Raw genomic sequence first — 12,435 nt, 5'->3', positions numbered from 1 at the left:
ATTTGCCCTCTTAACTGCTTGCTGTACTTGCATGCTTGCTTTCAGTGATTGGTGTACAGGGACACCCAGGTCCCTTTGTACATCAACATTTCCCAATCTATCACCATTTAAATAATACTCTGTTTTTCGGTTTTTCCTATAGAAGTGGATAATTTCATACTTATCCACGTTATACTGCATCTGCCATGTATTTGCCCACTGACTCAACCTGTCTAAATTGCCTTGAAGCTTCTTAACACCGTCGTCATCGCTCACATTCCCACCAAGTTTTGCGTCCTCAGCAAACTTGGAAATATTACATTTGGTTCCCATATCCAAATCATTAATATACATTGTGAATAGCTGGGGCCCAAGCACTGATCTCTGTGGTGCCCCACTGGTCACTGCCTGCCACTCCAAAAAGGACCCATTTATTCCTACTCTCTGTTTCCTGTCTGCTAACCAATTCTCAAACCACACCAATATATTACCTCAATCGCATGTGCTTTAATTTTACACATTAACCTCTTAGGTGGGACTTTATCAAAAGCTTTCTGAAAATCCAAATATACCACACCCACTAGTTCTCCTTCATCTATTCTGCTAGCTACATTCAGAATGTAATTATCAGCAGATCAGCAAATGCAATCTCGTCTGTATTTTCTACAGTTGGCCTTGCTGGTCTACTAAGTTTTCCTTTGTATGAACTGCAACTTCACCACAACTCTACCATACCTCACTGTATGTTATATTCCTATACTTGCCAACCCCCACTGACTTACCATTCCCTAATTTGTCTGCCAAAATTCTTGCAGATGTCCCTCCATGACCTTGCCTGTCATCTCCAGACTTCCAGTATGACCTCTCCTTTTCTTCTTCACCTGCCCTCCTTTGCATTACTCCTTTTCTTTGCACCACCTTCAGTTGTTGAGCCATCAGCACTAAACTCTAGACTGGTTTGCCTAAACATCCTCAGCCAGGTCATCTCTCTTCCCTTCTCTCAGAACCCTCCTCTTCGTCCATGTGTTTCAAGAAATGAGAACAGTGACCTTATCCAACTCTTCCTCCATTAGTGCTCAGTGTGTACCATCTACAAGATACACTGCAGTAACTTATCAAGGTTCCTTCTACAACACCTTCCAAACCCATGACCACTACCATCTAGAAGGACAAGGGCAGCAGATAGATGGGAGCACCGCCACCTAGAATTCCCCCTCCAAGTCACTTAATGTCCTGACTTTGAAATATAACACTGTTCCTTCACTGTCGCTGGGTCAAAATCCTGAAACTCGCTTCCTAACAGCACTCTGGGTGTACCCACACCACATGGACTGCAGCGATTCAAGAAGGCAGCTCACCACCACCTTCTCAAGGGCAACTAGGGATGGGCAATAAATGCTGGCCCAGCCAGCGAAGCCCACATCCCATGAATGAGTAAAAAAAAAGTGCCCATTTCCACATATGTCCAGAGGGTTAGGATGTTTTATTACATTAAGAACATTAAATAAATGCAAGGGACTGGAGTTTCCTCTTTAGGCGTAATATGTGATCTAAACACGAATTGTGTTGAAAATTGCACTAGTTATCAGAAGAATGTTTTTTGTTCAACTTTCTGCTCAAATTAATTTCCTTATCACAGCCATAAAATCTACCATCAACCGGTGCAACTGGGCAGTGTTATAGAATGCAATCCTTTCAAAAGGAAATTTGCATTAAAAATATTCCTTGACATATCTAAGAGTGGTAACCTGGTCCAAATTTATCAATCGAGCTCCAAACCGGTTTCCCACAAGAAAAGCTGGCATTTTTAGTCATTGTGTGAATTGTAAATAACTGGAAACCACGTTTAAAAAGCTGTACACTACCATTTACTACTTATATAGGTATACTGTAGTCAGTTTCTTACTAAGGTGAAAATGTAAATAAAAGCAAAAGAAAGATGTGAATTACTGTCCTTGCGCCTGAAAATACAACTTAATTTTAAGAGCCTCCTGGAAGGTCTGCAATGGGTGCAATTAGTGTAAACTTCCTCTGGTGATTCATTTTATCTGGTAGCCTGACCGATTTTATGGGGAGGCAGTTGTAGAGCAATGTTTTTTAAACCAGCGCAAAAGATTGTGAAAACTCAACTTTTTCCTGGCTGGGGCGGGGGGGGGGGTTGGTCTTGGGAGGAGGGGGAGGGGTGAGAGGTGGGTGTGGGAGGTGTTGTCTAGAACTAGGGTGTCTAGAACCAGGGGATACAGTCTCAGAAAGGGCTGAGATGAGGAGGAATTTCTTCACTCAGTGGAAGGTGAATTTTTGGAATTCTCGACCCCAGAGGGCTGTGGAGGCTCAGTCATTGAATATATTCAAGACAGAGATCGATTGATTTCTAGATATTAAAGATATCAAAGATATATGGGGTTAATGCAGGAATATCGCATTGAGGTAGCAGATCAGCCATGATCTAGTTAAATCGCAGAGAAGGCTCGAGGGGCTGAATGGCTGCTCATACTTCCTATGTTTCAATGACTTGCACTGATATAATTTGCTCTTAAAATTGTATTCGGAGGAATCATCCCAGATTTGCACGAAGTGCAGAAGTGGGTGGGTAAAGCAACGTTTTACCCGCCAGCCACAATGGCGGCTTTTCACGCCATATCATCCCAAACCCGCTGTATTAATTGTGCATTCCCAGGAAACACTGCCTTTTCCATAGTGGGTGGGCACTCATTCGCCCGCCATGCACGTTGGGCGCCATATTTAAAGTGCAGCCACATGCACACATCTCAGTGCTTCCAGCCCACAACTGCTTCAAAGAAGACGTAGCCCTGAAAGGCAAAAAGACTGCAGCCCCCAGGATCAACAATATGTCCCTTGAGCATCCTTTGGACACAGTGGAGGCTCGCCGTGATGTTCTCTAACCCCGCTCTGGCCGCAGGATGGGCGGCAACCTCACTAATCTGGCTTGGGAGGCAGTAGCAGCGGTGGTCAGTGCCAGCGCCCTTCAAAAGAGGACAGTCACCCAGTGCTGCAAGAGGATGAATGCTCTCCTCCATTCCACCAGGGTAGTTACTCTTCTCATCACTCTCAAATTCACAAACCCATCACACATTCACAGGGCCCTCACTCACTGCCAGTTCAAGGGACATCACCATTCACTCTTTCCCACACACCTTCACAGTCCTCATCCTGTCCATTGACCAGTCCCCACCCACACAGGCCAGGCATACTTATCATCTGGCCAGGAAGGCATCCTGCTTGCACCCTCTCCATCTCTACTCATGCAGGACAAGCTGGCACACAACAAGAGGGAGATGTCGCAGGCCGATAGAGGAATGCCTGAAATCAAGGTCCTCGTGGACTTTGAAAACAGGGCTATCCAGAAGGTCAGCGATGATCTGGACCATGCCTGCGCTGACAGTGAGGTCAGCGGTGCTCTACCAAGTGAGGATCCAACAGTGCAACATCCATCAGACAACCATGCTGTGAGTGATGTGTCCTGTTTCACAGGCCACTGCCATGCACAAATTATCTTTCCTTGCTTCCGCAGGCATATCTGGGAAACAGCCGACAGAGTCCATGACCCAGGTCCCCCAATCAAGTCCCAAAAAAACCTCTGAAGAGGATCTGGAGGCACCCTCCTTGAAGTCCCGTCACAGCACTTACCCACACCCTCCACCAATGCAGAGACACACACCTCAGTGGGACCTAGCTGTACAGTAGATCGGGATCATAATCTGGCGAGCACATCACACTGTCTGATCCGCAGCAGGTGGTGGCAGAGACTTCTCAGGTGTTCGGCACTTGGAGGACTACTGGAGGCCAGAAATTTGCTGAGTCCAAGTCAGATGACGAGCCTCTGCACTCGGTCATGTCAAGGTTGCTGGAGCTGCAAAGGCAAGCTTGGGAACATCAGGAAGGGATGTCCGCTGCACTCTTTAGATTGCAAGGCACGATGGAGGAGTCCATCTATATTCAGGCTGAGGTGATAGCGCCGGCATGCCAACGCAACGAGGTCAACAATGGCAGCCGCCATGGAGACCTTGGTCCAGTACATCGGTCCTACACTGAGGCCATAGTTGACCTCCAACTGTGTGTTCGCAAGAGGGGTATGGGGCAGCTTGATGTCACTCCAGCTACCCCTTCCGCTCACAGAGTCGGCCAGGGGCCCTTGGGTGCCCATGGGGGGGGTGGGATCAGCAGGTGTACCCTCAGGGGCCAACCACCCAGGTGACTCAGGGAGCGTCCGGCCCATCTGGGTCCCCGCTTCCTGTGACGTCAGCAGCTCCAGCTCCACAGGTCCAGGAGGGTGCCACTGCCACACAGCAGAATCCCGAAAGCAGGCCGGGGGTCTCCAGGTCGTGGCCCTCCAGAGGACGCCCGCCACAGTCATCACAGACAGGGTGCCGCAGTCAGTAAGCTGCCTCCATCTCCACTGTGAATGGCCAGGAAGCACCAAGGCGTAGCGGCAGGGTTAGGAAGGTTAAGAAGATGTAGTTCCACAGCCTGGGCACGGGTGTACATAATATTCACTATTATCAATAAACTCACAAGAATGACTCCCTGCCTATGGCTCCTTGTCTGATGTGCATTGTTCGTGTCTTTCAGATGTGAAACTTTCTTCAGAAGATAAAGGCAGGTATCTCAATGTAGGGCCTCTTCCCTGTGCTTTGTGCAACCTTCAGACCAAAGTAATGGTCCGGCCTCACACCCCCGGAAACATTACTGATGCCTGCACCTCAGTGGTGCTGGTCATTGCTGCCAGAATTTAGTGGGCAGGCGCCACAGAGTTCCATCATTCTCTCTGTGTGCTCTCAGCACCTTTAAGGTGGGGCTGTGGCCCCCATCTGTGACCAATGACACTGAGCTCCTGAAAGGGTCAGGTGCTAAAGTCAGACAAAGGATCAGATGCTCTTAAAGTTTCCTGGCTGCATCTCTATGATATGACCCTGATCACAGGGCACAAGTGAGCTGCTGTCGGCCAGACAGGAGTCAGACATTCTCAGAGGCTATGTGAAGATTATGGTGTCTCCTCATTGCATGTCGTCATCATCCTCCTGCAATCGAGTGACTATTAGGGCCTCCACTGCGTCTCCATGACAGGAGCATTATCACAGAGGGTATGTGCATTACCATAAGCCAGACTGGAGTCAAAGATTCATAGATGCAATGTGAGGATCTATAGCATCTCCTCACTGCATGTCGTCATCATTCTCCACAAATCTAGCAGCTGTGAGGGCCTCCCGAGCGCCTCCCTCATCAGGCCAATGTGAAGGCCTCATCCCCATCATCATCGCCTTCGAGGATCTCTTCACCTTCATCCCTGTCAGCATCCTCCTCATTGGAGGAGAGCTCCATCTCCTCCTCAGCCAGCTCCTTTCCCTTTTGCAATGCCAGGTTGTAAAGGGCGCAGCAGACAACGACAAAGTGTGACATCATCTGCGGACTGTATTGCAGGGTATCACCAGACTGGTCCAGGCACCAGAACCTCATTTTCAGCATCCTGATGGTTTGCTCCACCAAGTTTCGAGCTGCAGCATGAGCCTCATTATACCTTCACTCAGCTGCAGTCTGAGGCCGCCGCATGGGTGTCATCAGCCACGGCCATGTGGGTAGCCCTTGTCCCCAAGGAGCCATCCCTGCAGCTTCTGTGGACCCTGGAAGGCTTTAGGGATCTGTGACTGACTGAGAATATAGGAGTCTTGCACACTCCCTGGAAACCGTGCGCAGACCTGCAGGATGCGTTTGTGGTGGTCGCACATTCAGCGAATGGAAGCCCTTGCGGTTGACATAGTTGACTGCGCATTGTGATGGAGATCTGAGTGCCTTGTGAGTGCAGTTGATGGCACCACACCTGTGGGAACCTGAGATCTGGGCAAATCCAATCGCTCTTGCATCCTGGCTGTCCTGGTCCCAGGCGAAATGCACAAAGTTGTGTGCACTCGCAAAGTTGGCATCTGTGACCTCATGGATGCATTTGTGCATAGAGGCTTGTGATATCCCACAGAGGAAGCCTGTGGGGCCCTGAAAGGAGCCACTGGTGTAGAAATTGAGCACCACAGTCATTTTCATGGCCACTGGCAGTGGATGCCCGACATGTCCCAATGGCACCAAATCCTGCAGTAGCTGTCGGATGTGACCGACCACTTCCCTAGACATGTGTAGTCTTTAGCGACGCTGATTCTCGGTCATCTGCAGGAATGAAAGGTGGCGACCAAGGACCCTGTGTCTAGCTAGGTGCCGATCATCGATAGCTTGCTGTGGCTCTTTGGCAGTGTGTGCTTGAGCCCCAACTGCCCCTTCTTCCAGAGGGTGCTGCTCCTCTCACTGCACAGCTAGGTGCCTCAGTCACTCTCTTCTCAGTCGTCTTTGCTCTCTGTAAATTACGAGGCATACAGCTAGGTCACCAGGCTCCATGATCCTGATGTACACCTCTTGCAGGATGAAAGAGAGAGATGCGTGGGTTAGCATGGTGTACTAAGAACCTCTCTCGATTAAGTCTGAAGGCCCCTTACGCATCCCGGAGTGTGCTGGCCACCTCTTGGATGGCTAGAGCTTAGTGCGCTGCATGGCTGCCCGAAACCCCACCTTCCTCCGCCCCACTCCACCTGACCGATTGGCGGCAGCTTTGTCCACTGGACTACATGCTGTGCTCTCAGCTCAGGTGCAGGCATTCTCCTAACCCATACTGCAAGGCTGCACTGTTAGCGTGAACCATGGGGGAGACTGGTCCAAACCAGGATGATGACATTGCAAGGGGCTGTGAGTGCCTCCAGCAGTGACTGCTCCACGGCCAGCTTTAGCAAGGGGATTATACAACTCACCCAGTCGTCCAACTGTTCTGCAGTGCACTAAAACACTCATTAGTTTGCAGTCTGTGCCCGAGGATGAAAAGCTCTGGAATACTTGGTGGCTCTTTGATCCCTCTGCATCGTTTGAGTGGGCCAAGAAGCTAGAGGCCAACTCCAATTATATCAATGTGACTGCGCCTGAACTGTCTCAGCTGCAGAAGAATGGTTTATACAAGGTTTCCCTAATGTGTGGCTGCTTCCCTCACCTGTCCCGCCCACCTTGCACGTGCTTGTGTGCTACCTTCAACTGCAGGGCAGCCCTTGCTCCCTGCCCCCAAGTCGCCTCAACCGCAGGGCAGTCCTTGCCTCCCCGCAAAAAAAGGTCACCTCAACTGCTGGGCAGCCCTTGCCCCCCCCAACCAAGTTGCCTCAATCTTCAAGTCCAATAGGCGACCCACGCGAGCGCTCCGCAACATTACTGTGCACTCACCTCTGAGTTCCCCTCAAAGTGCAGCCCGCCAAGTGCATGCTTTTTATATGTTGTTGTGAAACACGTTGGTGTGCAATCACACTGATGTGGTTGGATGATCCAGCAGGGCGGGGAGACAATTCCAGCGAGCTGGGCTTATAATGATATGCAGATGTATTACAATGAGGTTCCCGATGTCCGATGGCGGGAAACGCGGCCCAACATCACAACGGGTGAAGTGGACGCTCGTAAACTGGTTTCACGATGTCGTGGAACCGATCTTTGGCCTTTTCGCCATATTGTCTGCTCACGCTGCCGAACACACCTGATGCCAATGGGCACGGACTCTTTCACCCATAGTCTTTTGTGTTGATTTGGTTGATTTCTTGTGAATTGCATTGAAAAACGATTGGGAACTCTTGCCCACATTGTTTGTTTACTAGTTGCCATAAATTGAGACAGTGCCTTGGAAAAAGACTCCATTTTTAATTATAAATTGCAAACAAAAGGGTACAACTGCTAATCAGCACCCAAATAAATCATGCTTGGGTTAGTGACTACTTTTCAGAATAGCCCTCACATTAATGACAATGTTTAATTAGGACTATTACCTGTTAGTTGAATTGAAACCTCCAGCTTTGAATATTTTATACAACTTTTGAGTGGAACAGCCTCAGCCATTTTCTTGCTCAGAATGTTACGGCAATAAACAGCACTGTGCTTTGATTAAAAATGGTCTCAGCCTGCAGCTTTGCTATTTAATCAACACAAGATCTGTTTATTGTTTCATACTTTTGAGAGAACCACTCAATTACTTCATTATTGAAAAAAAGAGGAATTTGTGCTTTCTCCTCGGTTTAAGCAAAAAAAAACACATACCAGCATTTTCTATTTCTCTCATTTGCTTGGATGGAGGTTCATCTGTGTCCCAGGGAGTTGACTGATTGATAGGAGTTTGTCCCCACCTCACACTTTTACTGAGCATTTGTCCTTGTGTCTGACTGTCAATCTTAGAAATGCTTGAAGGCTACATTTGGGAAGACAAAAATATAGAATTTTATTTAGAAAATTTAGACATTGTGTATGATAATATACATCACACAAAACCATCCTTGCCTAGACTCTCTTTGGAAATGTTTGACAATACATTTCAAAACCTACTGTGTACTCTGTTCTATTCCACTATTGTACAGTTTGAATTAATACTTCCAAATATGCTATTTCACATAAATAAATTGAATGTCGAAATGAATTACACTAGTCTTTTGGCAAGGTGACCTTTTTAGAACTATTGAGTCCACTGTGTTCTTTGGTTAACTGTTTACAGTCTCTGACTTTCTGAAGGCTGAGATACACAACTTTGATCCAACATTTGATTTTGTTTAAAAGTCCAATTTTTGCCAACAAAAGCCTAAGCTGCAAGCCAGTTCTTAAGCTTTTTGTTCTGTAAAGGAAAAAAAAAATGACCTGGAAATTTCCAGAATATATTTTCTACGGTAACAACCAGAATGCAGTCCCAAGTGTGTAATAAACTCAGCAGATGGATTTTGAGGGAGTCAGCAAAGTAAAATTGGTTGAACTCAGCAGGGAATCATAGGTGAAGATAAATATTTTCACTATGCCATAATTCCTCTTCATGCCAAACAAAAATGTAAATGAGCAGTGGCAAGTATTTTTGAATGCATTCTCACACTGTAATAATAAACATCCCACAATATATGATTTTATTAAAAAACACCGGTAGTTACCAGAGTAAGGAAGTAATAATGCTACACTTCAGTTTTAAATGATCTTGTCTTAAGTAATCTTTCTGGAATATATACTCTAGATACTGAAGATATACTAATAAATAGCAGCACTGGTGATAAAGAATAGCCGAAAGCATTCAAACATCTACAAGTCATTTACAGAAACATTAAATAATTTATTGCAGGTATTGAACTAAAACACAGGTAAAATGCAGCTGTGGGATATTTATTAGGAGAATTTCTAGAACTACTTGTACTAGATTATAGCAAGAGAAGTTTTAATTATTTAATGCAGCATTTTATTATTTGAGTCAATATGGCAACAGTTGAGAGAAACTAGATCAGAATCAAGGCAACTGTTGAGCGATGACAAAACAAAGGTAAAAAATGAACAAAACAAGAGTTCAGCAGGAGTTGGCAATGTGCCCGGCAACTTATTGTATATTTATAAAGGGCAACCTCATTCACAATTCAGAACACTGGGTTATTACACAAATGTATTTTCATTGCATTTCCATTTGTATTGTAAACCAGGTGAACGCTCAATCTCCAAAATGGCACTAGAGACCATCCCAACTCAAACTCTGAGATATGAGCCAATTTGGAGGCATATACAGATTTGATGACTATGTTCCATGGATCTTAAAAAAAAATTACCAGTGCCTTGCTTCATTGTGGTGCTTTTTCGCTTAAAGAAATTTCATGAGAAACACACAGGGAGCAAGTTTCAATTGACAGCCACTATTTCTTGCCTGAAAAACGAACAGTCGACAATTGAGAATCATAGGGTGGAACCATGGCTACCTTGTTGATGACCAATGTCCACCTGATTCAATCTTCAGGTTGGTCTGGACTATAAATGGGCAAGTAGCACATTCTCCTGTTTAGGATGGGAGTCTACTTAAATATACAATTAAGAGTTGCATGTAGAGCTGGCTTGTAATTTTCAGATAGGAATGGGCAATGTATTGAGAGGCTCAGTTAGCAATTTTTAAAAGGGATCACTAGTAGCTGTTCAAGTAAAGGCCCAAGAATTTTAGGGGTGGTTTTTTAAAATTAATTTACGGGATGTGGGTGTCGTTGGCTAGGCCATAATTTATTGCCCATCCCTAATTGCCCTCAAGAAGGTGGTGGTGAGCTGCCTTCTTGAACCACTGCGGTCCCTGTGGTGTAGATACACCCATAGTGCTGTTAGGGAGGGAGTTCCAGGATTTTGACCCAGTGACAGTGAAGGAACGGCGATATATTTCCAAGTCAGGATGGTGAGCGGCTTGGAGGGGAACTTCCAGGTGGTGGTGCTCCCATCTATCTGCTGCCCTTGTCCTTCTAGATGGTAGTGGTCATGGGTTTGGAAGGTGCTGCTTAAGGAGCCTTGGTGAATTCCTGCAGTGCATCTTGTACATGGTACACACTGCTGCTACTGTGCCACAGTATTTATATGGCTAGTCCAGTTCAAGTTCTGGTCAATGGTAACCCCCAGGATATCGATTGTGGGGGATTCAGTGATGATAATGCCATTGAACATCAAGGGGCAATGATTGGATTCTCTCTTGTTGGAGATTGTCATTGCCTGGCACTTGTGTGGTGTGAATGTTACTTACCACTCGTCAGCCCAAGCCTGGATATTGTCCAGGTCTTGCTGCATTTGGACATGGACTGCTTCAGTATCTAAGGAGTCGCGAATGGTGCAGAACATTGTGCAATCATCAGCGAACATCCTCACTTCTGACCTCATGATGGAAGGAAGGTCATTGATGAAGCAGCTGAAGATGGCTGGACCAAGGACACTACCTTGAGGAACTCCTGCAGTGATGTCCTGGAGCTGAGATGACTGATCTCCAACAATCACAACCATCTTCCTTTGTGCTAGGTATGACTCCAACCAGCAGAGAGTTTCCCCCTGATTCCCTTTGACTCCAGTTTTGCTAGGGCTTCTTGATGCCACACACGGTCAAACGCTGCCTTGATGTCAAGGGCAGTCACTGTCACCTCACCTTGGGAGTTCAGCTCTTTTGTCCATGTTTCAACTAAGGCTGTAGTGAGGCCAGGAGCTGAGTGGCCCTGGCAGAACCAAAACTGGGCGTCAGTGAGCAGGTTATTACTCAGCAAGTGCCACTTGATAGCACTGTTGATGGTCCCTTCCATCACTTTACAGATGATTGAGAGTAGACTGATGGGGCGGTAAATGGCCGGGTTGGATTTGTCCTGCTTTTGTCTACAGGACATACCTGGGCAAGTTTTCACATTGCCGGGTAGATGCCAGTGTTGTAGCTGTACTGGAACAGCTTGGCCAGGGGCGTGGCAAGTTCTGGAGGACAAGTCTTCAGTACTATTGCTGGACTATTGTTGGAGCCCATAGCCTTTGAAATATCCAGTGCCTTCAGACGTTTCTTGATATCACATGGAGTGAATCGAATTGGCTGAAGACTGGCATCTGTGATACTGGGGACCTCCAGAGAAGCCAGAGATGGATCATCCACTTGGCACTTCTGGCTGAAGATTATTGCGAATGCTTCAGCCTTATCTTTTGCATTGCTGTGCTGAGCTCCTCCATCATTGAGGATGGAGATATTTGTGGAGCCACTTCCTCCAGTGAGTTGTTTAATTGTCCACCATCATTCACGGCTGGATGTGGCAGGACTGCAGAGCTTAGATCTGACACAGGCTTTGGGGAGTGAGGAGGTGAGTTGCTCGTCGCAGGATTCCTAGCCTCTGAGCTGCTCTTGTAGCCACAGTATTTATATGGCTGGTGAATGGTAACCCCCAGGATGTTGATAGTGGGGGATTGAGCAATGGTAATGCCATTGAATGTCAAGGGGTGATGGTTAGATTCTCTCTTGTTGGAGATGGTCATTGCCTGGCACTTGTGTGGCGCGAATGTTACTTACCACTTATCAGCCCAAGCCTGGATATTGTCCAGGTCTTGCTGCATGTGGACATGGACTGCTTCAGTATCTGAGGAGTCGCGAATGGTGCTGAACACTGTGCAATCATCAGCAAACATCCCCACTTCTGACCTTATGATGGAAGGAAAGTCATTGATGAAGCAGCTGAAGATGGTTGAGCCTAGGACACTACCCTGAGGAGCTTCTGCAGTGATGCCCTGGGACTGAGATGATTGACCTCCAACAACCACAACTGTATTCCTTTGTGCTAGATATGACTCCAACCAGTGAAGAGTTTTCCCCCTGATTCCCATTGACTCCAGTTTTGCTGGGGCTCCTTGATGCCACACTCAGTCAAATGTGGCCTTGTTGTCAAGGGCAGTCACTCTCACCTCACCTCGGGAGTTCAATTCTTTTGTGCATGTTTGAACCAAGGCTGTAATGAGGTCAGAACCTGAGTGATCCTGGCAGAACCCAAACTGAGTGTCAGTGAGCAGGTTATTGCTTTGCAAACACTGCTTGATAGCACTGTTGATGATCCCTTCCATCACTTTACTGATGATCGTGAGTAGACTGATGGG

The 12,435-nt window shown here is 46.9% G+C and overlaps 1 protein-coding gene across 6 annotated transcripts in view; it reads right to left on the bottom strand.

Annotated features, from left to right (window-relative positions):
• The window catches only part of klhl29 (kelch like family member 29), a 529,985-nt gene that overhangs the window by 206,396 nt on the left and 311,154 nt on the right, over nt 1-12,435 (bottom strand). For all 6 annotated transcript variants that reach the window (XM_078541558.1, XM_078541553.1, XM_078541555.1 and 3 more), the window contains exon 3: nt 8,101-8,248. In XM_078541558.1, coding sequence (XP_078397684.1) covers nt 8,101-8,248 — 148 coding nt within the window. The remainder of the gene's footprint in view (nt 1-8,100; nt 8,249-12,435) is intronic.

Source organism: Cetorhinus maximus, chromosome 5 (genome assembly GCF_964194155.1).
Source record: "Cetorhinus maximus chromosome 5, sCetMax3.hap1.1, whole genome shotgun sequence".
NCBI classification, from domain to species: Eukaryota; Metazoa; Chordata; class Chondrichthyes; order Lamniformes; family Cetorhinidae; genus Cetorhinus; species Cetorhinus maximus.
The sequence above is the reverse complement of the archived record's forward strand: the minus strand, read 5'-3'. Positions and strand labels throughout refer to the sequence as shown.